The 27436-nt window shown below is 38.4% G+C and overlaps 1 protein-coding gene and 1 long non-coding RNA gene across 17 annotated transcripts in view; one reads left to right on the top strand and one right to left on the bottom strand.

Annotated features, from left to right (window-relative positions):
• ITPRID1 (ITPR interacting domain containing 1) overlaps positions 1-27436 on the bottom strand; it is a 122062-nt gene that overhangs the window by 12239 nt on the left and 82387 nt on the right. For all 15 annotated transcript variants that reach the window (XM_078342489.1, XM_035253481.3, XM_078342488.1 and 12 more), the window contains 2 exons: positions 3710-3792; positions 1992-3296 (listed from right to left, as the gene is read on the bottom strand). In XM_078342489.1, the coding sequence (XP_078198615.1) occupies positions 1992-3296; positions 3710-3792 (1388 nt within the window). The remainder of the gene's footprint in view (positions 1-1991; positions 3297-3709; positions 3793-27436) is intronic.
• On the top strand, positions 2442-21106 carry LOC108592830 (uncharacterized). Of its 2 annotated transcripts, none has more exons than XR_004727877.3 (8): positions 2442-2609; positions 3266-3358; positions 4726-6930; positions 10063-10285; positions 14379-14546; positions 16106-16174; positions 16680-16773; positions 20494-21106. It is a non-coding gene; the product is annotated as an uncharacterized LOC108592830 (long non-coding RNA). The 2 variants fall into 2 exon arrangements; XR_013523892.1 differs by having other exon boundaries at positions 14379-14451.

Raw genomic sequence — 27436 nt, forward strand, 5'->3', positions numbered from 1 at the left:
TCCATGTGCCACACGCTGGGCTGAGTGCTTTACAGGATTCATCTTATTTAATCCTGTAACAATCCTGTGTCAGTGGCATGAACAGTGTCCCTATTTCACAATAAGATAAAATGGCTAGTGCAAGATTATACAGCTAAATGAATTTAAGACACAGAACTTCTCAGTTAGACTGAACTGGACATGAGTTACAGATTTATTAATGCTTACAATCTTAGACTAATGAATGTATGGTTCTACCCCCTAGTTTTCCCATCTATAAAATGAAAATTAATAATAAAATTTGCTTTTTTTATTTCTAAAGGTGATCTATTGGAAGTATCACAAAGAAATGTGTGATACTCAGCGGGGGGCATCACACTACTGGATTTCAAACTATACTACAAGGCTACAGTAATCAAAACATCATGGTACTGGTACCAAAACAGAGATATAGACCAATGGAACAAAACAGAGGCATCGGAGGCAACACAACATATCTACAACCATACAATCTTTGATAAACCTGACAAAAACAAGCAATGGGGAAAGGATTCCCTGTTTAACAAATGGTGTTGGGAAAACTGGCTAGCCATGTGCAGAAAGCAGAAACTGGACCCCTTCCTGACTTACACTAAAATTAACTCCAGATGGATTAAAGACTTAAACATAAGACCTGGCACCATAAAAACCCTAGAAGGAAATCTAGGAAAAACCATTCAGGACATAGGAGTAGGCAAGGACTTCATGAACAAAACACCAAAAGCATTGGCAACAAAAGCCAAAATAAACAAATGGGACCTAATTAAACTCCACAGCTTCTGCACGGCAAAAGAAACAGTAACTAGAGTGGATCGGCAACCAACAGAATGGGAAAAAATTTTCGCAGTCTACCCATCTGACAAAGGGCTGATATCCAGAATTTACAAAGAACTCAAACAGATTTATAGGAAAAAAACAAACAAGCCCATTCAAAAGTGGGCAAAGGATATGAACAGACACTTTATGAAAGAAGACATATATGAGGCCAACAATCATATGAAAAAATGCTCATCGTCACTGGTCATCAGAGAGATGCAAATCAAAACCACATTGAGATACCATCTCACGCCAGTTAGAATGGCGATCATTAAAAAATCTGGAGACAACAGATGCTGGAGAGGATGTGGAGAAAAAGGAACACTTTTACACTGTTGGTGGGAGTGTAAATTAGTTCAACCATTGTGGAAGACAGTGTGGCGATTCCTCAAGGCCTTAGAAATAGAAATTCCATTTGACCCAGCAATCCCATTACTGGGTATATATCCAAAAGACTATAAATCGTTCTACTATAAGGACACATGCACACTAATGTTCATTGCAGCACTGTTTACAATAGCAAAGACCTGGAATCAACCCAAATGCCCATTGATGATAGACTGGATTGGGAAAATGTGGCACATATACACCATGGAATATTATGCAGCAATCAGAAATGATGAGTTTGTGTCATTTGTAGGGACATGGATGAATCTGGAGAACATCATTCTCAGCAAACTGACACAAGAACAGAAAATGAAACACTGCATATTCTCACTCATAGGCGGGTGATGAAAAATGAGAACACATGGACACAGAGAGGGGTGTACTAAACACTGGGGTCTATTGGGGGGAAAAGGGGAGGGCCAGTGGGAGGGGGAGGTGGGGAGGGATAGCCTGAGGAGAAATGCCAAATGTGGGTGAAGGGGAGAAAGCAAGCAAAACACACTGCCATGTGTGTACCTACGCAACTGTCTTGCATGTTCTGCACATATACCCCAAAACCTAAAATGCAATAAAAATATATATATATACATACAAAAAAATGTGTGATACTATATCATAAACAATAAAGCACTCTACAAATGTTATTCATGATTTAAAATAGAAAGGTTTCCCTTGAGATCTTGCATTCAGCAAGGAAGTCCGAACACTATCCCTGAGGTGTTTATTATGGGTGCATCTGCCTTTCCATCTTTGCAGGGGTGAACACTTACGGAACATAGCTCCCTCATTGCAGTGTCCTGAAAGGCTTTCAAAGTCATCATGAACTGGGCTTCCTGGTGACCAGTAAGTGAGCACAGGCAGTGCCTACAGACTGAGGGTGCAGGGCCAGGGCTTTGCCTCTCCCCATGGCAGTGAGGTTGGTGATGACAGCAGATGCAGCAGTGGGCAGGTTTAGCATGGCAGGTGCTCCCTGGGTAGATACTAGGGAAACCTGAGTCTAGAGAGATGGATTTGGTGAGGGGCTGGTGCCCATGTATCAAGGCTTTGTTGATTGGTGCAGAAAAGAAATGCCAGGGCCCAAGCTCATATACAGAAGTCTGAATGGAAGCATCATTGAACCGTCTTGCTTCTGTCCCCAGTCTTGGTTCTGTTGTGGTAACAGGGTCACACACAGTGCATTCTAAAGATGTTCCTCTGGGACCAGTCTCCAAGGACACAGCACTCTGAGCAGCAGATACCAGGATGGAGGACATCTGGGCTGTCACAGACCTGGAGCTACCAGTATTTACAGGAAGGTTTTCCATCTCAGCCTCTGTCCTAGGGAGTATCTGACCCAAAGTACAAGACCTTGACTTCACCTGGGCAGGATCTCCAGGAAGTTTATAGAGGTGGGGAATGGGCTTTTCAGATGTTTGAGAAAAGTCAATTGCATAAGGTGTGCTTTCACTGTGCTTGGGGACACACTGTGATGAGCTTTCTGGTGCCAGTAAGCTGTGGTTGGTATTGGGACAGAGTCCACTGCTTTCCTCTTCTCTTGGGGACTCAGAGTCAACAAGAAGGAACTCGTCTTGAGTGCGATCATTTCCAGGTGATCTTTGAAACTCATACTGGTGACTTTGCACTTCACCAGCTCCCTCAGTCCTCAGAAAACTGTCCTGCATTTCTGTGATGTGGGTTACCGCAAACCCCAGAGGATGATCATATTTGGAAGTGACTATAGATCCAGTGACCTCATATTCAGTGTAGGGCATTGGCAGAAGCTGCTGCAGATGGCTGTCTTTCCTTGGGTGTTCTCCCCTTGTGGTGGTCTTGGCACAGGCCATGTGTGGGATACACAGCTCTGGCGGCCCCTCCATGTCCTCAAGCAGAGACTCTTCCTCCACTACAGGTACTGAGACCTTTTCTTCTAAGGCATTCGCATCTTGGCTTGAAAAAGATGTGCTCACTATACTCCTGGAATCTGGCCCATCTGACTCTAGCTGACAGTCTTGGGATGATACTAAGCTATGGCTCTGATCTTTTGGCTTTCTACTTCCATTCTCAGCATGACTCTGGCTGCCTGGCAAGGAAGGCATCTGTAGGGGAAACCAGGACAAAGGGAAACAGGTCAGGAAGTGGAGGAGGCAATAAGTTTAAGGTGAGATTTTCTTCTTGTCATTACCATTGACTTAGGAGTTAGAACATAAGGTTTTGCATCTGTTTACCACTTTAACTAGGTCCTCCTCTCTAGAAGGCTCAGCTTCCTTGCTTAGAAAAATCAAAAGGAAAGGAAGGCCACACTTTGTGACACCTTGTCTTAAGACTCCATCATCCCCTCTGCCTTGGATGCAGGTGGCTGTGCCTTCTCAGCCTTTCCAATTTTGGTGGGTACTTTAAAACATCCCTCCTTCTGAGTTAGCTATGAGTGAGGTTTGGGTGGCAGCCTGGTTGATAGGGCTGAAGTGGGATGTGAGTGATGAGCATAGGGCCCTGTTCCAAACCCTCCTACCTGGAGGGGCAGTGGTTCCAGCAGCTCCTCCAGGAACCCACTGCTGTCAGACTGGCAGCTATTTGCTCTGTCCACCCTGGCACCTGCAGAAGGAAAGAGGTCTTGAGGTTATTAAAGGGAAGACAAGAGGCCAGCAGGACTGCCATCAACCCCTGTAGGTGCCTGGCACACTATGGATCCTACAGAAATTCCCACTGTGTGGAAGGGAAAACAAATAAGGGAATTCCAAGGACTTTTTTTCTCAATTGTTAGAGAGTTTATATGAAACTGCATCACTGGTTTCCTGATACAAAGAATTAAACATGAAACAAAGGAAGAGAAATGAATGTTTCTCAAAACTAATAACAATATGGCTTTGAGATGAATCTTTACTAAGGAAAAGCAAATCCAGAAGGAAACACATATGCCTTAAATGCCAAACTAATAAAATGATAAAAGACCACATTTTATTTATTTGTGTGTGTGTAGATATATATTCTTGTTCTTTTTACTAAAGTTGGATAAGGACCCTTTGCTAGCTTCAGCTGGACTATTTCTATGACTACACGTTTGTGCCCATGTTTTGGACCACTGCCCTTGTCACCAGGAGAGGCTGGGACATGCAGAGAAAGAGCAGTCAAGTGTTGGCAGGCCATGACTTTGTAAACAGGAGCACCCATGAAATCCTGAATCTATCTGTAGATTCTTTCATAAATATTAAGTTATATATTGTGGGGGATATAGTTGGTTACCAGGGTTTCACTGTGCTAAAGATTAAATTATGAAATTTTGTCTTCTTCTTTAATAAGAAATGCTTTCAGTTATATCACAGTATAGGCTCGAATAGGAAGTCTCTTAGGAGAAGGGCAGTTGCAACATGGCCTTCTTAGAATACGAGGAGCCTTGTCAGTCCTGGGAGAAGATTGGGTATGTGTCTGGGAAGTGAATTAAAAGGAAAAAGCTGATTGTCTGTAGATATAATCCTTGAGTATTTGGTACCTAAGTGATAAATAGGGGGTTTTCCTTTTCTTGAACAGCTGCTGAAGAAGAGTTCAAGGGAGGAAAATGATTCCAGCCTCTGCTTAGATCTCTGCTGGATCCGACCTTGAAGGACAGTTCCACTCACAAGAGCAGAATCGCTCTTTTCCCTGCAGAGGGCAATCCCCAAGAGGCTTAGCAGTCCATGTGTCTGAGCAAAGACAGCAAGTAAAGACAGTCCCAGAGGTGGCTGTCGCAGCCCAAACCCCAGCTACCTCAGCCTGAGGCCAAAGTAAAGAGAAAGTAATGGCTGAACTTAGTAGAACTAAGCATTATAAAACCCATATTATTTAATTCAGCTTCAAACATAACCCAAAGCTAAAAATCAGAGGGCATACATTTTTAAATAGCTGAATCCTAAAGAGATTAAAATTCTTTGAGCAAAATTTTGAGAATGCATGTCTTTGCTTCTTGTTACATAATTAAGGGTAAAAAAAATAGAAAATATTTGCAAGTCGTAGACCTACATGAGACTTCTGCTTTTCAAAACCTGTAGTAATAGGGACTAGATTTTTCCTCCTACCTGAATCAACTGAAAAACTACACAAGATATGTGGAAAAAAAAGGTGGTTTTCAAGACAGTGGAGATCAGACAGTTACAGACAGAAATCCTTGAGAAATAGGAGCAAGTGATATGAACCTAGCTTACTGCTTTGAGAGAGTTTACAGGTCTTGGCATGGGAAGGAGGAACCCAGGCTGAGCCTGGCAGACACTTGAAGCAGAGGAAACCGAGCTAGAAGTCCAAAAAGAATGAGCCAGCTAGAATTCAAAGGGCAGATAGAGGAGAGGAAGAAGCTGCACACAGGGAGAACTCTAGAGGGTCTCTCTTGAGTATTCCATGGAGTACTGATGAGCTCAAGCATGTGAGAAACCACCAAAAGCCGGGAAGAGAACCATCAGAAAGGGTCAGAGGAAACACTGCCCAGTACTCATTCAGAACCTGGAATAGGGAATGTGCTGGCCAGCCAGATGCAAAACCTCCTATTTCACAGGACACTGAGGGGTAGAATACTTAGAAGTGTCTTGCTTCAGGAATAAGAAATAATTAGCCTTAGAATGACCACTGTTCTGGTCCCACCTAATGAGCCTTAAAAAAAAGACCTGAAAGAATCAAACTGTTTCCAAGTAACTTAATTGTGTCCAAGACATAAGCAAAAGAATATTTATGGGAATATAGTATTATCTATAGCCTACATGGTAAAATACAAATGTCTGGCATACATTAAAAAATTTCTGGTGTGCAAAGAAGCAGGAACATATGATCCAATATGAGGAGAAAAATCAATCAATTTAAACCACCCTACAACTAATACAGATGTTAGAATTCTCAATTGAGAAAGAGCATTAAAACACTTATTAAGACTATATTCCATATGCCCAAGAAGCTAGAGGAAAGATGAACTATGTTAAGTGAAGATATGCAAGATATTAACTTGAACTTCTAGAGATGAAAACAACAGTATCTCCAGTAAAATTTATGTTGGCTTTATATAGCAGATTAGACACTGAAGAAGAAAAGATTAGTGACATGAAGACATTGTCATAAGAAGCTATCTCAAATGAAACACAGAGAGTTTTAAAAAAGAAAATAATTTTAAAAATGAAAATACAATCAGCAAGCAATGAGACAACTCCAAGTAGTCTCAGGTATAGGTAACTGAAAAACCCCAAAGAGGTGAGAGAACCTTCAAAGAAATGTTTCAAAGAAAAGTTTGTTTCACAAAGTCTGACAAACTCCAAGCACAAGGAACATGAAGGAAACGACACCAAGGCACATGAAAATCAAAAATTACTAGCCACACATGGTGGCCCACACCTGTAATCTTAGCACTTTGGAATTACCTGAGGCAGTTGGATTACCTGAGGTCAGGAGTTCAAGATCGGTCTAGTCAACATGGTGAAATCATGTCTGTACTAAAAATACAAAAATTAGCTGAACGTAGTATGGCAAGAAAATCACTTGAACCTAGGAGGCAGTGGTTGCAGTGAGCTGAGATCACATCACTGCACTCCAGCCTGGGTGCCAGAAGAAGACTCCATCTCAAAAGAAAAGAAAAACAAAAAGAAAGAAAGAAAGAAATTACCAAACACTAATGACTTAAAAAAAAAAAAAAAAACCTTAAGATCATCCAAAAAAAAAAGAACATTACATATAGAGTTAACAAAGATAAGAATGGCAGATTTCTCCTTGGAAATAGTCCAGGTAAGAAGACAGGTTACTCAAGAAAAATCATGTGGGTAAGCATTGAATATTTTATTTATTTATTATCTGAATCTTTAAAAAAGACAATTGACTAAACAAAAAAGTTAACAATGTTGTGTGGGATTTATAACAACGACCTGGAAGAGTACAAACATAAACACCTGTTACTATAAAACTGAGTAGTTTGTAGACAAAGAGCTGCCTGAGAGATTTTCCTTTAACTATGATGAGTGACTTTTATGGAGCCTTTAACCTGAGTAACAGAACAGCTGTTTACTGTTGTCAGAGGAAATAGCATATACTCACTGTATATTTATTATAAGAAATTTACTAGTGTGATATTTAAGACTTCACTGCTTTTCTTATAGTAGTTCATTCAATATTAAAACTTTTCAGTTTCCTTTAGGCTTAGCAAAAATACCACCCATTTTCCTTCTTACATCAACTGTGGGTATAAAAATTCATGATGATTCTCTTAGAAATCTTTCAAAAGCTCCAGGCAGAACTTTAAATGTTTTTCTCAGTATTATGCAAATGGCCCCACCCACTTTGGTGAGAGCCCTTCTACTTAATAACCTGTTGAGTGGACAGCCCATCCTCAAGGATTTTCCACACAAACCTCTTGTTCCAAGCTCCCATTATGTGCTTCTGGGCCCACAGCCTGTTAGTACTCCAGAGCCCCTCTGCAGTAGACAAAGTATGCGGATAGGAGAGTGTGAGACAGGACTAACTTCCACTCCTCACTCCCACACCCAGACTATATAGGCATTAGGGGAACCAAAGATATTCAGCAGAAGAGGTTGAGCCTTGGTGAAAGATGAACAAGACAGACTTTGGATCCTCTTGCTGTTTCTATATGTTTTGACGCAAGATTTATACCACAACTGTGAAGGACTCTCTGTACATCATTATTATTATTTCAATGTTTCAAAAAATCTCTAAGCAGTTATTATTCTTGAATAAAAGCCACATAAGGAATGGTTGCTATTCCCCCTCTTACAATGCATGGATGAAATTTTATGTTAGAACACTAGGACAGAGTGATATGCTAGAGCCCTTTGTCCATGTGCTGGCTGGTTTATACCAGACTGGTTGATATGGTTTAGCTGTATCCCCACCCAAATCTCTTCTTGAATTGTAGTTCTCATAATCACCATGTGTTGTGGGAGGGACTTGCTGGGAGGTAATTGAATTATGGGGGTGGTTTACCCCATGATGTTCTTGTGATATTGAGTGAGTTTTCATGAGATCTGACGGTTTTACAAGTGTCTGGCATTTCCCCTGCTGGCTTTCAGTCTCTCTCCTGCCACCCTATAAAGAAGTGCCTTTTCCCACGATTGTAAGTGTCCTGAGGCCTCCCCAGCCATGCAGAACTGTGAGTCAATTAAACCTCTTTTCTTTCTCTTTTTAAAATTATTTTAAGTTCCAGGGTACATGTGCAGGATGTTCAGGTTTGTTACATAGGTAAACATGTGCCATGGTGGTTTGCTCCACCTATCCACCCATCACTTAGGTATTAAGCCTGGCATGCATTAGCTATTTTTCCTGCTGCTAGCCCCCAACCCCTACCCTTCCCTGACAGGCCCCAGTGGGTGTTATTCCCTTCCATGTGTCCATGTCTTCTTATTTTAACTTCTTTGCTTTATAAATTACCCTGTGTTGGGCATTTCTTCATAACAGCATGAGAACAGCCTAATACACTGGCCCAGATGAAAATAAACGACTACAAACAAAGGGTCCCTAAAAGGTAGAATGAGTAATCTCTCCTCCAAAAGAGGTGTACTTGTGATATAACTATTGCCATTTATTAACCGTACTTGTGTAAAGCACACACATAAAAAAATCTCTGACACTCAATTAAGCAGTAAAAAATCAGACCTTGAGAATCTCACTTTGATGATGAGGTCAAATGGTGGAATTGGGCACAGTTCTCTCAGGAGTAGAGGCTTATTTATCTTGTGTTTGTTTTAGAAATCAAATGCATGCATCTCAATCATTTCACCATGCAATCACTATGCAAATGGCCCCGCCCACTTTGGTGAGCTGGTGGTCCAGGTTACTGATGGTTTAGTTTCTTCAAGAGTCTAAAAAATCCTTTCTCCTTATAGAGTACCTTTACAACAACTAGACTATGCACATCTAAATGTAGGATTTCCAAAATCTAAATATTCCGTTAGGGTCATAGAAATTAAATGAGACAAAGGATGAGAAATCACCTCGCTCAGGATGGCCATGATGGATTATTAAACAAACACGCAAATACAAATGTGCATCGTTTATCATTCCCCCACCCTCACACCTAATATGTAATACAATATATCACACCTAATATGTAATACATTGCCTTTGGGGAAGGCAATATGGCATCTGGCAGGCGTAATGGAAATGGTACCAGTATATCTGGCCAACCCCACCCAGTTCCTTCGGCTAGCCATGCCAAAACTGGGGGAACTTGAGATGTCTCATCACCCCCAGTGGCATTTTTCCTAGGCACTCAATATGCCAAAGGAGCCACAGTTCTTTTCTACTCTGCTCCAGTGGGGCCTTGACTTCCAACCTGACGCCTACTAGTCCTTTTCCTCCAGCTAGATCTTATCAACTAAGCTTTCTGCTGCTGGCTGAATCCTGTTCCAAACCAGTTACGTAAATGGAATCCTTTACCACCACCAATCTCTGCACAATTTTTTCATGCCTCTTTAGACAGCTGGTTCCCCCATCCTGCTTATCCCATAGCTCAAGGGGGTCCACTTCTCTACACTGAACACTGTTGAAATCTAGTTAGGCTCCATGATGAGACATCTAGAAAATTTGAAGTCCGCTCTACTGGGCTCTGATTCGGACTCTTCTACTTAGAGGCTGTGTGATCTAGAGCTTGCCACTTACCCTGTCTGAGTCTGTCCCCTCATGGGGATAAGAATGAATATGGTACTATTATGTTACTCATGGGATTGCGATGAGGATAATATCCAATAATATATTTCTAATAATATGTAGGCTACATAACGTTATATGTAAATTTTTGCTATAGGACATCATTACTAATATTATCTATTACAACTTAATCTTTATATCATTATTGAACATCATTGTTGATAATCATGATTCATATTAATTACAGATTACCTTTTTCAGCACACAACTGTCTTCATGGAGATAGATTTTACCCTCCCAATTAGGGGGTTCCTGCTTGGGACAGGACTACTCTATTGAGTTGTAAGTTGGAAACATTTTTGCCTGGGAGGAGACAGACGCCTCAGGCACTTTGTTGAAATAATCGCCAGATGGCAGCATTACACCAACCACAGAGCAGAAGAACCTGATCCCTGCCCAAGGACCTTTGCAATGGCTCAAATTAGTAAGAAAAGTCAACCTGCTTTTCTGGGCTGGGCTGGTAATAAAAGCTTCTTAATTCTAGTTGGAAAGTTCATGTTTAAAATAGTCTTCAGTTCACAGAAGCTATAAAATTGAAACATATATGGGAAGAGGGAGAAAAAGCAAAGAGGTGGTGGGGTGTGAAATGTGCTAAAGTTGTGTAGAGCAACATAAACGTTTCAACCTCAGACTGTTTGGAGTTAACCATCTTCATCAATTCTACTTTACCTATTTCATCGTCAAGTTTCTGTCTCTTCTGTCCTCTGATGGTACAACATTCTGTGAAAGCTCTGTGATGAAGCTGAGTCACCAGCCAAGTTATCCTACAGTTGGAATGGATGTCCGAGATTAGGCAATCGCCAGTGCCTTTAGGAGCTGGGCAGGTGGCATAAGTATGTGAAGCAAATAGGCTTCAGGACAATGGGCGGTTGTGTGAATTGTTCCGACCAGAGAGAGGTTGTTCCTTTGAAGACATTTTACACAATTAATTTTAAATGTTTTTGTAGAACTAACAAAACCTCTCTATAGTCCCCAAGTTGGAAGACAGGATGGTGCCACCTCCCTTCCAGAACATTCCTTAGACATGGTCAGTTAGCTAGTACTAACTCACTTTTGGTGACAAGGAGTGACTTCTATGTGGGCAGAGCACATCGTGCCTTTTGGGAAATTCATCTTTGAATTGGCGAAATCTATCTTAGCATTTTACATTTGTCGGTCTTAGCTCTGCTCCTTGGAGTAGTGCAGAATAGCAGAATATGTTAAACTCCTTTCCTGAAGACAGCTCGCTTGTACTCTCCAGGCCTTTCTCCTCAGCTTAACTCTCCCCAGACCCTTTAATCATCCCTCACGGGCAGGATTTTCAGGCTCTTTGTGTCTTGTACTTTTGAATAGGCTTTTACTTAATGCTTGCTGTAAAACCTGTCACCCAGCTAGGCTTCAGTAGGAGGGATCATGTCTGACCATCACAGAAGGGAGGAGGACTGCTCTTTTCCTATTTCTAGTTAGTTCACTCCCACACACACAGCCTAAGGTTGTGTTAGTTTAGTCAGAAGTTGTGTTCCCAGCGTTGGGTTACACTGATTTCAGTCTCTATTTTGAAATCAACAAATAAATGTTTTGAAACCTAAGTGAATGGTTTAGTTTGCATCCTTGTGAAATTTGATCTAGCTTGTTTGGGACCATGGTTCTATCCTGCCAAGAATAATCTTCATTCTGAAATTGATTTGTGTTGTCTATGGTACTGAAAAACATTCTTGCTGTAGGACGAGTCACTGTTAATATTCTGAAGAGAATAAGCCAGAGAGATAGAGCCTGGCAGAACCTTCTACTGGAAACCTTCATTCCTAACAGATGGTCATTGGGCCTTGCAGGATCCTACACTGTGCTAGATACTCATTGGCCATCGTCAACAAAGGTACCTGCCATCATGAAGCTTCTATTTATCTTGACTCTGATCCCAAAACTGAGGAAAGTCTGAAAATATTAGTAGTTATGGAAAATAATCCTGAGACAAGTTAATTCTTTTTTTTTTCTTTTTGAGACAGAGTCTTGCTCTGTCGCCAGGTTGGAGTGTCGTGGTCCAATCTTGGCTCACTGCAACCTCCACCTCCTGGGTTCAAGCGATTTTCTTGCCTCAGCCTACTGAGTAGCTGGGGCTACAGGTGCACACCACTATGCCCAGCTAATTTTTGTATTGTAAGTAGAGATGTGGTTTCACCTTGTTGGCCAGGATGTTCTCGATCTCCTGACCTCATGATCAGCCTACCTTGGCCTCCCAAAGTGTTGGGATTATAGGGATGAGCCACCGCACCCCGCCTAATAAGTTAATTATTTTTCTATGCCAAAAGTCTTGGGCAGAAGAGTCTCTATCCTATCAAGACTTTTATATAACATTTTAATAACTTCCAGTAGCTCCCTCCCGATGTTTTTGTTTTAAGGTCTTACAACCTAGGCATTCTTCCATTCCTCCTTTCCTCCCTTCTTTCTTTTCTTCCATTGCTCCAGGTCTAGCAGTTTCTCCTTTGTTCTTCAGTCAAAATAACCTTCCTTCATTATTTAAAAGAAAAAAAAACTGCTGCTTTAAAATTAACTTATCCTGGGATCAATATTATTGTTTTTCAGTATTATAGAATACAAGGTGGTAAAGAAAATTTGGAAAAACAAAAAATCATAAGTAAAAACAAAGATCATTATAACCTAACCATGTAGGAAAATGACTAAAATATTTCTATGTATTTCAATTTAGGTCATTTTGTTTGTGCACATTTGCATGTGTGTGTGTTGTAAAATAATAATCAGAATAAAAATTTTTTATCTTGTTCTAATGTGAATTTTTATTAAAAATTATGATGTGTGTCTGTGTGTGCACACATGCATGTGTGTTTGTAAGCATGTTTCCTCCCCCCCAGATTTTGGTAGCATAATTATGCTACTTCCATAAAAAACAATGGACAGGTTTCTCTTTTTATCAATGCTCTTCAGCAGCTTGGAAGATTTAAGTAGTATCATTTTATTATAATGTTAAAAGAGTTTAGCCATAAAACTGCTGACAATGGTATACCTTAAACGATGAATCTCTTTGAAAACTTTTAATTTCTTCAATAGTTATTGATATTTTGGGATTCCTACTTCTTGAGTTAGTAACTTCTATTTTTTTTTGAGACAGAGTCTTGCTCTGTCACCAGGCTGGAGTGCAGTGGTCAGTGGTGCAATCTTGGCTCACTTCAACCTCTGCCTCCCAGGTCCAGGTGATTCTCTTGCCTCAGCTTCCTGAGTAGCTGGGACTACAAGGGCAAGCTACTATGTCCAGATAATTTTTGTATTTTTGGTAGAGATCGGATGTCACCATGTTGGCCAGGCTGGTCTCGAACTGCTGACCTTGTGATCTGCCAGCCTCAGCCTTCCAAAGTGCTGGGGTTACAGGCATGAGCCACCGCACCTGGCCCTAATAACTGATTTTTCTAATGTCACCAATTGAATAATTTATGTTCATTCTATATTCTCTAAGAAGACTATGTTTCTACTTCTCATTTTAGCTATGGCCTTATTTCATAAATTTTTGTATGTATTTTTTTCTTGAATTCAACTACCTAATAATGTTGTAATTCCTCTTTTCTTTTTGTTTTCATTGGCATACATTTTGCCCATTCATTTTGTTTTTAACTTTTCTTTGATTCTTTTTCTAAATGTGGATAAAATTTCTTTATTACCTTTAAGTCTTTTTCTTTGTAGGTTTATTTATTCCATCTATAACTATTTTCATAAGCTAAATATTTAGTCTTATTGTTTGTAATTTTATATCTATTTTTATAACTGTGATTGGTAAAGTAAATATGTGACATAATGCAAATCTTCCCTCTTGTTCTGAAAGTAGACATCACTAATAATCCATAACAATCTTCTCTGCTGAGCTGAAATTCAGCCTCAGAATCTTTATTAGTGTAACTTTACAAATAGCTAATACTAATCAATGAGAATTGGGACACAAGTTTTAATCTGTTTGTCATCCAACTGGTATATTAATAAAGACAGTATAAATTCATATTTAGGTAGACCTGATTTTGAACTGCATCATAAATAGTTATCTCAGAGACTTGAATGAGGATTAAAGAAGATAATGTAAAACACTTAGCATAGTGTCTAGCACTCAGTATTTGGTAATATTACTAATATAATTAATTTTCAGTGTTTATTTTTTTGCCAAGTAGAGTATAGTTCCTTTGATTGCGTTTTTTCCTCTGATAATTGAGAACACATATAACAAATATCATGTTTTCAAATTTAATTAGTAGCAACGTAAAACTTCAAACATATTTCAAACATCAAGAATTAAATTAACTCCCCAATTAATCACTATTTGTTGACAATTTTCTTCTGTCATTCATCTTTCTATGATATAATCTATGATTTTAGATCTAGCAATTTTTGTGTGTGTTTATTCTCTTTTAAGAATATTCATAACATTGATATTATGTTTGTGTACTTTACAATACTTTAGACTTTGCCTTACCTGCCCTTTTAAGCAAGACTTCCTAATTCAATAGGCTTGTGTACATCTTTGACAATTTCTTTTTCAGGAAGAATATATGGATGTTCTATTTCCCAAGGCTTTTCTTATCTGAAGTGTTGCTTCATATGACAACTTGAAAGGTACGCAGTTCTCGAGTTTCAAAATTTCTACTTTAAAATGCAACTACACACCTCCACTATCTTCTGGCATCTAATACAAGGATGTTTTCTGAGAGGTGAGTGAGCAAGGAAAACCTTCTCTATTGGACCCGTGGTCTGACCATTGTATTGTATATTGAAAGATAAAATTCACACTGCTTCCTCTGGCATCTTTTTTCATACCATTTTCTTAAAATCTGTCATATCAAAATACTACCTTAAAATTGTTGAAAAACATCGTTTAGAGTAATAAGTTCAGAGGGCACAACCTAGTGATAACTGTTCCTATTCCCCTCCCTACAAGCTATGTTTCTGCCCAGGGGAAGGAAAACACGCTATTGAGCCTGGAGCTTCATGGCATGGAGTAATCAGGGGTTTGGTCATGCCAGGACTTGACATGAAGCAAGTTAGAATCTTAATCCAATTAATTGTTTCTGAAACAGAACATTTCAATGAATCTATAAAGACTGCATTGTTTAAACACACATATCTTCTTTGTCTACTTAGATACTTATTAGATATTCCTGAGATAGAAAGGAGGGCAGATCCGATTTTGAATAGCAAATGTACATGCAATGTCCTGGAAGAATGCAATGACAAATTTTAATTTAGATCTAGCGCTTACTCATATTTTATAGAAATAGAAGGATAGAAGTTTCCAGAGCTAAATGAACAATGTCCCATGACCACTTGAGACAATAAATAGGTTTCAAATTTAGCAATGCCAATTTTTTTGGAGACTTTAATTTTTGTACTGATTCAAGTACCATAGTTCTAGTGATAACCAGTCCAAATGTTTTTTGTTTTTGTTTTTGCCTTTTGTGAAGCTGGCTGGGAGCAAACATTGCCCTTGTTGAGTTCACTGGTTGATTGGCAGGTGATTACATCAAATGTTCAGACAGTCCTTTTACATGGCAGCCCAGTTCCTCCAGTTTAGTAGTTACCAAACTGGAGAACTAAAATTTCCATCAAGAATCAAGCTTATGCTTCTCTTCCTGACTGCATTCTGGGGGACCAGTGTAGGACTCCTGGCTCCATCAGAGTCAGAAGGCATTCTCAGAGAGGCCAGTCATTTGTTGACTAGTCTCCATTTGTCTTTCCTTGCCCCTGTTACCTTCTATTCAGATCATTCTCTGCCCTGCCTGTGCTCCAGGCTTTCTCTTGTGTTCAGTCAGTGGGAGACCCAGTAGGAGTAGGAGATTGAAGGGCGGAAGAAAGAGCGTGGATTATTTATTCACAACTTTCTCTTTTAGGTGCTTTTTGAAAATGGCTGCAGTCCTTATGGTGAGAGCTCCTTTTGAGAGGTCTCCCTTCTCAGACTACAACTTTTACAGGCTCCAATAGCAGGCTCCCTCAGCTTTTTTAGGCCTGGGGTGACAATGACTTTCTGCTCTTATTAATCTTGAGGTGCTTCCACATTTCCTAATGGTTCCTTGAATCCCACCCACTTCAGTAAATAGCCCCTTTCTAAAACTCTCTTCAGTTAAACCGTTTTGACTATGCTCTTTCCTGCCTAATGATACTCATACATAGTACAATAACCAGACAACTTAACTTAGTATTCACTTTACATTGTATCTTTTCATTTTAATTCCAATTAATCTCATTAAATAAAAAGGAAGTTTTTGTTTTTAAGGACATCAGCCACCCGAGCTTGGAAGAAAGATGTACAGAGGATTGGGACACTGCTTTCCATCTCTTCCAAGTTAAGTTACTTTCATCTCTTTCTTGTTCACCTGCATTTTTTTTTTCTTTTGAGGCAGTGTCTTGCTCTGTTGCTCAGGCTGGAGTGCCGTGGCATGATCACAGCTCACTGCAGCAGCCTTGACCTCCTGGGCTCAAGCAATCCTCCTGCCTCAGCCTCCTGAGCAGCTGGGACTATAGGTGTGCACCACCCTATTGGACTAATTTTGTGTAGTGATGGAGTATCACCGTGTTGCCCAGACTGGCCTTGAATTACTGGGCTCCAGTGATCCTCTTGCCTTGACTTTCCAAAGAGCTCTGATTATAGGCATGAGCCACCATGTCTGGTCTTTACTTGCATTCTGATGATTCTCTAAATAATATCTTCCACAATGTCACTCTTTTTTGTTTGCATCATCAATATTACTTTTTACTGATTCCAAACCATTTCAAATTTTGATAAAATTATTTGATATATTCTCATTTATTCATGTAACAATCATTTACTGATTGGCTGCTCTGTGCAGGCACTGCATGGACAACGGGGAACACTGAAAGACACAGCCCGCCATAGAGGAGATTCTCCAGGGGACAAACTACAAATTAAGGACAAAATAGATGGTAATAGAAAACACTGAGAGTGCTTTTGGATTTTATTTGATAGTAATAAAAAAGACTCCAGAACACCTTCTTCAACATATGTGTTTTAGACATACATAATTCATAAGGCATACTGCCTGAGCATTGAAATAAAATAAATAATCTTCAAGCTGGGTGACCATCCACTTTCTAGAAGAAAGCCTGCTCTATTTATTTGTTTATCCCACAAATATTTTTTTGTTGGGTGCTTACTGTGTGTTAGGCAATGTGGTAGATTAGAGGATACATGGAGAATAAGACTGTGCCTCTATTCTTTCAAAGTTTACAGTCTAATGTTCTGAGAATGAACTCTGAGCATGTGTAGTAGCCCTCACAAAGATGAAAACTGCCACAACAAGAGTTTTGGGGCACATGTAAAACTGAGTCCCTTTGGGGATTCAAAAGCACTGACCCCTCCTTTACCACATGGTTTCCTTGAGGTAAAAAACTGCTTTGATTCAAATGTTAAAACTATTCAGAAGAGAAATTCTGAATAACTACTACAGGAAAAATATCAAATTAAGTACTTGTATCCAACTTTGTGATATTCATGACAGTGAAGAGAAGCATAATACAGAAAGGAAATAGTAAAATGCAAACCAGAAATACTTGGAAATGGAAAAACTTCTAAGTAGCATCTGATTAATTTTGATAATTTTAAAAGTTGCCAGTGACACATCTTAGAACATAAGATTACACACCGAAAGTTAAAGCATGATTATGGTCACCGGGTGACTTATTTCTAATGAACTTTTCAAAAGGAGTTATGCAGTTGGCCTAATTTTAAACAAGCAATTTTATTATCTTTAGTCACACAAAGTATATTTCATTACTTTATGTGATATAATGATTCTTTTTTAAAGCACTTTGCTTTTACAAAAAGAAAGCCCAAAGATGCATATACACAGGCACAGATTTTTAGATGGGATTCGTTTTCCTTTTTTCTTGGTAAAATATGTTTTTGCCAAGTTTGCAACCCACTTGAACTTCTGTCTGTTCTTTGATTTTAGAATCAACTTGGGCTCCTTTTAACACTGGAAAAATCACAGAGTTAGTCATAGATTTTTTTTTTAAGTCTTAACAAAGTTTACTGAAGATTTTTATTATCACCAAATGCCTGTAAATAAAAACCCTTCTTACTAACATTCAGTGTACCTGTATCTGAAATGCAGTGTTTCAATTTTAAATGAGATCACTTTAAGCATTTGTAAAATAACTTCATAAAGAAAAATTTTTTAAAAAGACATTCTAGGAAAAGCTTATTCTAATTCTTTAGCTGTTAAAAGAACACTCTTGACAAACTTTCTTGACCATTGATTTCCTCAGCATACATGAGATAAATTGTGGAGACTGAAGATAAAGCAGATATTATTCTTATCAAAATGCTATGATACAGTAACTTCACCTGCTTTAAATTTAGCTCTACACATATGGTTTAAACAAAGAATAAGTTAGGAACATCTTACACAGAAAACTAATTAATTGTAAAATAATAAGAATTGAAAATTCAACACTGAGAGTTTGGGGTCTGGATTTGTCACCAATCATTGTTGGCACCCAGAATAAATCACTAACTTTTATGGACCTTTCTTTCCTCATATGTGAATTATGAGAGTTTGTCTAGAAATCTAGTCATTATGCCTTCCAATATCAAAAATATGATCACCTAAAAATAAACATAGAAAGGACGCCTTGACTGTACTTACAGACAAAGATGGAAGAGCAACTAAAACTGCCTTCGAAAGATTCATAAATTGTTGTGATTACTATAAGCAGATTAAAGCTAGTGTCAGCATGTTTTAGAAACTGGAAGAAGACAAAGGTCAATATGGAGTCAGGGAGGAGAGCAGAGAGGTATTTCCTCTCTCAGACACACTGTTAGGGGATGAGGAATCAGGTCTTCCACAGTGAATCCTAGAATGCTTTGAGTCACCTACTCTCTCTTGACATGCGATAAACCATTTTACCCACTTTTGCTTCTTATAACATGCAATGTGCACAGCCAAGCATATTTGATAATAAAGTGATATCTACAACTTATATTTGCAGCATAGAATTTGGGCAGGGCATGCCATTTGGAGTCAGAGGGACTGTGGTTTCATCCTGGTGCCAACACTGGCCAGCTGGGTGAACTTGAGCAAGTCACTTAGTTTTTGTGAGCCTTTGTTTCCTCACTCATAAGCTAAAAATAATTGTTGGTAAGCAGTAATACTCAACAATAATTATGGGGTTCTACACTGTGACTCCATTAATGGAGGGGGGTTTATGAAATCTGCTTTTTGGCCTTTCTGGACTCCCATTTGGCTTTGAAGCCTTTTCTAACATAATCTCTACCTTCTCTGAGAAGAAGGGCCCCCTGGAGGCATTTTATCTTGGGATTAGGCTTTGGATCAGGAGAGAAACATTTTCTTTCTTGGCCAAAAGATTCATGAAACTTGGGTGCCAAGAATTGGCAACAGCCAGATGCCTCTTTTTCAATAGCCTAATTAGTAGTGCTGTGTGTCCGCAGGAAAGGACAGGGAAGGAACCTCCCAAAGAACAATGTGAACTTGCTCCTTTTGGATTTTCCCATGAACAAACCTAATCATTTGTTATGGGGTATTGGTTTTATTGTTTAGGGAGATGTGAGGGGGCACAGATTGGGTGGTGACTGGGGAAGACATACATGAAGTGTAAAGGATGATCTTAAGTTTGGAGAAATGGTCACACCTTTGATCTGGGTGACTTATGTCATAATCTTTGCTGCTATCACAATGGTGGGCACCAGGAAGGCTTTAAGGTTTCCACAAAGTCTGTGAATCAGATAGGCTTCTGTCATCGCTCGGCTTCTTTAGGATTCCATGGAAGCCACAACTACTAGAAATGCTCTGATGGCATCAACAGTTTCTCTAGTGACAATAAATACATGTGCTTCTAGAATTCATTCCCACCATTTTCTTTACTACAAAGAGAAAAGGGACTTTATTTTCTTTTCCTGCAGTGATTTGTAGTGTTAGAAGTAAATATAAGTAACTTTCTTCTTAATAAGTCAAATGTTTTCTTCTGAAATTTAAATATTCTTCAAATATTTTAACTTTATTTTCATTTTATCTTTATTATCTTCAATTTCAACCAAATTCACTGAACTCATTTTAGGTAGATAATGTCCGTAAAGTACTACAGGGCTGGGAGAGAGCACAAATATAAACTAGAAAATGACAAGAGTATGGTGGGGTTTTTCTTTAAAAGATGGAACATTAAATCATTTAGAAGGTAAAAGGCATCTCTAAAAAGCTGCTGTTAATGGAAGAGACTATCCAAGATGTATTTTCTCTGAAATAATTTTGTCTGAACTCTTATCACCACTCACAGTAAAGTTTTTTTCTTTTTAAACAAAGCAAAATGGTTTTGATTTTATACTGATTCATATTTTCTTTTAATTAAACTGTTGGGGAGATTTGATTATTACTTCAGTGACTCTTTTGCCTACCTCAGAAATGCTTAATACTACATAGAGGTATGATATGTTTGGCAATCTAAAATGTAGCACTTATTCTTTAATAGGTTATCAGTGAAATACTTGTTATTGAGAAACCCGTTTATATTAATCATCCCCTTTGCAAATGTCTATCATTTTTAAAATTATTATCCTCATTCTAATTAGAACAGTGCCTCAAACCTACTGAGGTTATAGAAGAAATAATAGGATCTTCTCTTTCCTAGGCTTTTCTTGCTGAAAGATGCCAAATACTTCAAAAACTGAACAAATTGATAGATAAATTACACTGGGATGAGCTCACCTACCACTGATGTGCAGCCATCTCTAGGGTAGCTCCCTCTAGCTGTTTACCACCATGCAGCGGTACCTACGAGCAGTTTGTCATAAAGAAAAGAAGACTGTTTCTTGGAATATTAGTAACAGGGAATTTGCAGAAGAGAAGGTATAATTGTCTAGATTGGAATATGACCAGGACAACCACACCATTCCCACACACCACCAAGAAGGCAAAAAGTAAGCAACAGTGGTTTGGGAATCTGACAATTTTTGAATGACAATCTAATGTTTTTATGCTACCAAAAAATGAAATTTAGAAACCTTTTTGGTCTTGTTTCTTGTTGTCTCATTCACTTGCCTCATTCATGTAATCCTTATGCTGCTTCCTGCTTTGGCCACAGAGGAAATCAGAAAAAGGCCATTGAAAATTACTCTTTAGCTATCTGGGGAACTTACCGTATGATCTAAGATAGTATTTCTAAAGCTGAAATAGCATTGTGCCTGTGGAATCAGTGAGATGATGAAACAAATGGACTTTGTCAGTGGGTGAAGGGATGTGTTGATGAGACAATAACCTGCTTCTCCTCAGTGTCCTGCTCCCCTACTGTTCTTCCTCAGAACACATTTTAATACATCACTTTAACACGAACTCTCCCTGAAGTCCATTTCTGGGGAATCCAACCTAAGACAGGTGGTAGGAATGATTCAGAGCAAAACTCTAACACCTGCACATTTAAAAATCTAACTATTGATACCAACAGGACCCAATATGCATATACTCACTGCTAGGTCCTGACGGAATAACCATAAATACAGCAATTTTTTAGAGAGATAAATTAGTAATAATTTATATTTAAATTAATCTAAAAGAGGCATGATTAAAAACCGTGGTCAATTTAAGATGTTATTAATATATTTCTAACAAATCATAGTTCTTGAAAACTGTAAGAATTTCAATAATTTATATTTTTGCATGTACAGTAGGAACCTTGCAACAAAGCATTGCATAGCAGCTAGGCCTTTTAACAGAATGCTGAATTTGAATTCTCAGTAAGCTCTAACATGCTGCTTGTATTAGCCTTTAATTAGTAACTTAGTGTGTTACTAGCAATAGTCTTGGTCATATCTAAGAATGAAAGTCTAGGTAATTACACAACCATTGTTTATAAGACTCAAAGGATCTCCATTTTTAAAAATCACTTAATGTCTTATTTCACTTAAGAAGAGTCCTAAGGACTATACATTGATAATCACTCACATCTTCACATCGTTGTCCACAGAAACTGCATAAGATAATTTGTAAATGACTTCAAGATGCATCCATAGTACTAATAGCTGCCATTTACTGCTTGCCATTATTGTTTATTCTATTTAGAATACATTGTCTATACTACTTACAACTGCCAAGCTGGGTAGATTTTATTATGCCCATGATGAAGATGGAAACATTGAAGTATGAGGGCCTCAAATAACTTAAACCAGAGGTCACACAATACTTATGACCTGATCCCAGCTTCACGTTTTTTCTGTTAAAGCATACATGTCAAATCTTTGATTTTCACTAGTCAGTCATATATCCATGTCCAAAGAATAAATGGGAACATATCTACAGTACGTATTCAGTAAACCTATTTCACCTTTGTTTCTAAGGGCTAAGTTCTGGATTACATAACTTTTAGAATTTGCCAATTACTGTATACTTTCTAGAAGTCACCATTATTCTCTTTAAGAAAATTACTATAAAATTAAACCAAAACTAAATTACATTTTTCAAGGCTACATTCTCAATAGCTTAAAAATAAATTAGTCCCTTGGCTGATTGTGATGGAGAACATTAACAATGGCCCCTCAGTGAAGTGTGGTGTTCATTCCTGCCACACTTCAGGGTGCAACAAAGAACATTGTAAGGTTCCTTGTGATCAAAAATATAAATGGGGCCACTGAATCAGTAGTTTTCTTAGTGGTTGTTTCTGAAGCATATTTCAAAAATAATGATCAATGACTGTTCTCAAACCAGATGACAGTGGTGTTCGATGCTCTCTCCTCAGAGAAACCTTCCTAGTCACCCATGATAATGCCGCTCCCTGTGACCTGACACTTTACGGTCTACTAATTTGTTTTGTTTTTAATAACCTTTAAAAACATGTGACATTATCTCAGTTAATTAATTAATTCCACAATATTCATTGAGCATCCATATGTACCAGGAACTGTACTAAGGATCTGGGTATATGGTATTAAATAAAACAGGAGAAAATTACTGTATTCACTAAGTATATTTACCTATTAAGTGTCGCTCATATCTTTGTAGAGGCTTTTTCTGTCTTACTTCCAACCCCGGACACATAATGGATACTCAATAAATACTTGTGTTTGTTCAATTGCTAGAATAAGTGTAAATCTCAAACTTTGTATGAAGAATTTTTTAAATAAGTTATTGAGATAAAGTTGAGTCTCACCCACATTTTCATCCCCATAATCTCACCAAAAGCAAAAGAACTAGATGTAGCCCTCCCTTGCAAAGCATAATTTTATTGGAAGGCATTTATGAAGTTACTTCTTCACCTGCCCCTACTCTAGATGCACAAGAAGGTATTAGATATTGTATAGATATCTTATGCATGGGATGGTTTGGACTAAATGACAATCTAAAACTTCATATCTGGGGTAAAGAACATTGTTGTTATAGGGAAGGAGTTCCTAAACTTTGATATAACTGACCTGGATTCAACTTCCAACCTTGGTGCATACCAACTGGTTGTCCGTGGCAAGTCACTTTACCCCTGAGCCAAAGTTTAGCATATGAAAAATGTGTCTAATCCTAACTGCTTAAGCTACTTCACAGGGCATATGGAAAATTTCCATAAAGAACTTCCCTCCCTCTACATGTACACAGCAAATAAGAATGACACAAATGTAACAATGTCATTACGCTGTGCAGAGGGCAAAAAGAGTTCAAAATGAGATCCGCATTGCTGAGAAGCCACCCTGAAAATTCAGAAAGGAAAGGCACAGAGCGCTGTTGGTTTTTTAATATAAATATACACATAGCCATTGGATCTGACTTTAGATAAAAAAAAACAAACTGCCAATCATATGGGAATTTAAAGGAAAAATGGCCTTAAACAAGAATATCTTTCTTTCTGGTTTGTCTTCCTACCTGATATTCTACTATTAGAAAAATTGAAATTTGTTATTACTGACTAACAGTAAATATAGACTCTAACTAAAATGGTAGAATGAACACATATATTTTTGTTTACAAAAATCCCACAGAAATCACAGTAAGCAAATTGATTTCACTAAAAAGACAAAGAGAGAGAAGTAATTCTGAAGTCGTGAAAAGAGAACCTCCAAAACCCCATTCCTCCATAAAAACAACAAGAACGCTGGAAAAATCTGTCAAAATCAACTTTACCAAACCCTAAAAACTAACCAAAGGCTTTCAATAATCTGAGGAGTATTTATACAAGAAAGAAATAGTTGAATATCAATAAAATCGGTGAACTTCATGGCGCTTTAACTTATCCTATTTCTATTACTGTCTCCCCAGGCTGGAAGAAAAAAATCAGCCTTGGAATAATGACAGTTGTGAAAAACAGCATTCTATCAGTTAGAGGAAGCAGAAAGGTGGGGAACTTGCAAAACATGTCCCATTTCTGGAGAATTATCACTATTAGGCCTATCTGGCAGCTCTCTGTCAAAGCCCATTTAGTTAAGCCTGTCTTTATTAGACCTAATCCATAGCTTCCTAAGTGAGAAAAGCCATACCAGCAGGGTGTATGTTTAAAACAATTAATGACAATTTTTTATTGCATTTTAGGTTTTGGGGTACATGTGCAGAACATGCAGGATAGTTGCATAGGTACACACGTGGCAGTGTGATTTGCTGCCTTTCTTCCCTTCACTTATCTGGCATTTCTCCCCCTGCTATCTCTCCCCAAATCCCCACCCTCCACTGTCCCTCCCCTATTCCCTGCAACAGAACCCTGTGTGTAGTGCTCCCCTCCCTGTGTCCATGTGTTCTCATCGTTCAACACCCGCCTATGAGTGAGAATGTGCTGTATTTTATTTTCTGTTCTTGTGTCAGTTTGCTGAGAACGCTGTTCTCCAGGTTCATCCATGTCCCTACAAAGGACACGAACTCATTGTTTTTGATTGCTGCATAATATTTCATGGTGTATATGTGCCACATTTTCCGTGTCCAGTCTATCATCGATGGGCATTTGGGTTGGTTCCAGGTCTTTGCTATTGTAAACAGTGCTGCAATGAACATTCGTGTTCATGTCTCCTTATAGTAGAACGATTTATAGTCCTTTAGATATATACCCAGTAATGGGATTGCTGGGTCAAATGGAATTTCTATTTCTAGGTCCTTGAGGAATCGCCACACTGTCTTCCACAATGGTTGAACTAATTTACACTCCCACCAGCAGTGTAAAAGTGTTCATATTTCTCCATTTCCTCTCCAGCATCTGTTGTCTCCAGATTTTTTAATGATCGCCATTCTAACTGGCGTGAGATGGTATCTCAGTGTAGTTTTGATTTGCATTTCTCTAATGACCAGTGATGATGAGCATTTTTTCATATGTTTGTTGGCCTCATGTATATCTTCTTTTGTGAAGTGTCTGTTCATGTCCTTTGCCCATTTTGAATAAGCTTATTCGTTTTTTTCTTGTAAATCTGTTTTAGTGATTTGTAAATTCTGGATATCAGCCCTTTGTCAGATGGGTAAACTGCAAAATTTTTTTCCCCTTCTGTTGGTTGCCAATTCACTCTAGTGACTGTTTCTTTTGCCATGCAGAAGCTGTGGAGTTTGATTAGGTCCCATTTGTCTATTTTGGCTTTTGTTGCCAATGCTTTTGGTGTTTTGTTCATGAAGTCCTTGCCTACTCCTATGTCCTGAATGGTTTTGCCTAGATTTTCTTCTAGAGTTTTTATGGTGTTAGGTCTTATGTTTAAGTCTTTAATCCATCTGGAGTTAATTTTAGTGTAAGGTGTCAGGAAGGGGTCCAGTTTCTGCTTTCTGCACATGGCTAGCCAGTTTTCCCAACATCATTTATTAAACAGGGAATCCTTTCCCCATTGCTTGTTTTTGTCAGGTTTATCAAAGATTGTATGGTTGTAGATGTGCTGTGTTGCCTCTGATGCCTCTGTTTTGTTCCATTGGTCTATATCTCTGTTTTGGTACCAGTACCATGCTGTTTTGATTACTGTAGCCTTGTAGTATAGTTTGAAGTCTGGTAGTGTGATGCCTCCCACTGTGTTCTTTTTGCTTAGAATTGACTTGGCTATGCGGGCTCTCTTTTGGTTCCATATGAAGTTCAAGGTGGTTTTTTCTAGTTCTGTGAAGAAAGTCAGTGGTAGCTTGATGGGGATAGTGTTGAGTCTGTAAATTACTTTGGGCAGTATGGCCATTTTCACAATATTGATTCTTTCTAACCATGAACATGGAATGTTTCTCCATCTGTTTGCGTTTTCTCTTATTTCATTGAGCAGTGGTTTGTAGTTTTCCTTGAAGAGGTCCTTTACGTTCCTTGTTAGTTGTATTCCTAGGTATTTTATTATCTTTGTAGCAATTATGAATGGCAGTTCATTCTTGATTTGGCTCTCTTTAAGTCTGTTATTGGTGTATTGGAATGTTTGCAATTTTTGCACGTTGATTTTATATCCTGAGACTTTGCTGAAGTTGCTTATCAGTTTCAGGAGATTTTGGGCTGAGACAATGGGGTCTTCTAGATATACAATCATGTCGTATGCAAACAGAGACAATTTGGCTTCCTTCTTTCCTACTTGAATACCCTTTATTTCCTTTTTTTGCCTGATTGCTCTGGCTAGAACTTCCAGTACTATATTGAATAGGAGTGGTGAGAGAGGGCATCCTTGTCTAGTGCCAGATTTCAAAGGGAATGCTTCCAGTTTTTGCCCGTTCAATATGATATTGGCTGTTGGTTTGTCATAAATAGATTTTATTATTTTGAGATACATTCCATCAATATAGAGTTTATTGAGGGTTTTTAGCATAAAGGGCTGTTGAATTTTGTCAAAAGCCTTTTCTGCATTAATTGAGATAATCATGTGGTTTTTGTCTTTGGTTCTGTTTATGTGGTGAATTATGTTTATAGACTTGCATATGTTCAACCATCCTTGCATCCCTGGGATGAATCCTACTTCATCGTGGTGGATAAGCTTTTTGATGTGCTGTTGCAATTGGCTTGCCAGTATTTTATTGAAGATTTTTGCATCTATGTTCATCATGGATATTGGCCTGAAGTTTTCTTTAGTTGTTGAGTCTCTGCTGGGTTTTGGTATCAGGATGATGTTGGCCTCATAAAATGATTTGGTAAGTATTCCCTCTTTTTAGATTATTTGGAATCATTTCAGAAGAAATGGTAACAGTTCTTTGTATGTCTGGTAGAATCGGCTGTGAACCCATCTGGACCTGGGGTTTTGTTGTGTGGTAGGCTCTTAGTTGCTGTCTCAACTTCAAATCTTGTTATTGGTCTATTCATGGTTTTGGCTTCTTCCTGGTTTAGGTTTGGGAGGAGGAAAGTGTCCAGAAATTTATCCATTTCTTCCAGGTTTACTAAGTTTATGTGCATAGAGTTGTTTGTAATATTCTCTGATGATGGTTTGAATTTCTGTGGAATCTGTGGTGATTTCCCTTTTATCGTTTTTTATTGCATCTATTTGATTATTCTCTCTTTTCTTTTTTATTAATCTCACTAGTGGTCTGACTATTTTGTTAATCTTTTCAAAAAACCAGCTCCTAGATTTATCGATTTTTTTGAAGGGTTTTATATGTCTCTATCTCCTTCAGTTCTGCTCTGATCTTAGATATTTCTTGCCTTACATTAGGTTTTGAGTTTTTTTAATCTTGCTCCTCTAAGT

This window comes from Callithrix jacchus, chromosome 11, assembly GCF_049354715.1.
Source record: "Callithrix jacchus isolate 240 chromosome 11, calJac240_pri, whole genome shotgun sequence".
NCBI classification, from domain to species: domain Eukaryota; kingdom Metazoa; phylum Chordata; class Mammalia; order Primates; family Cebidae; genus Callithrix; species Callithrix jacchus.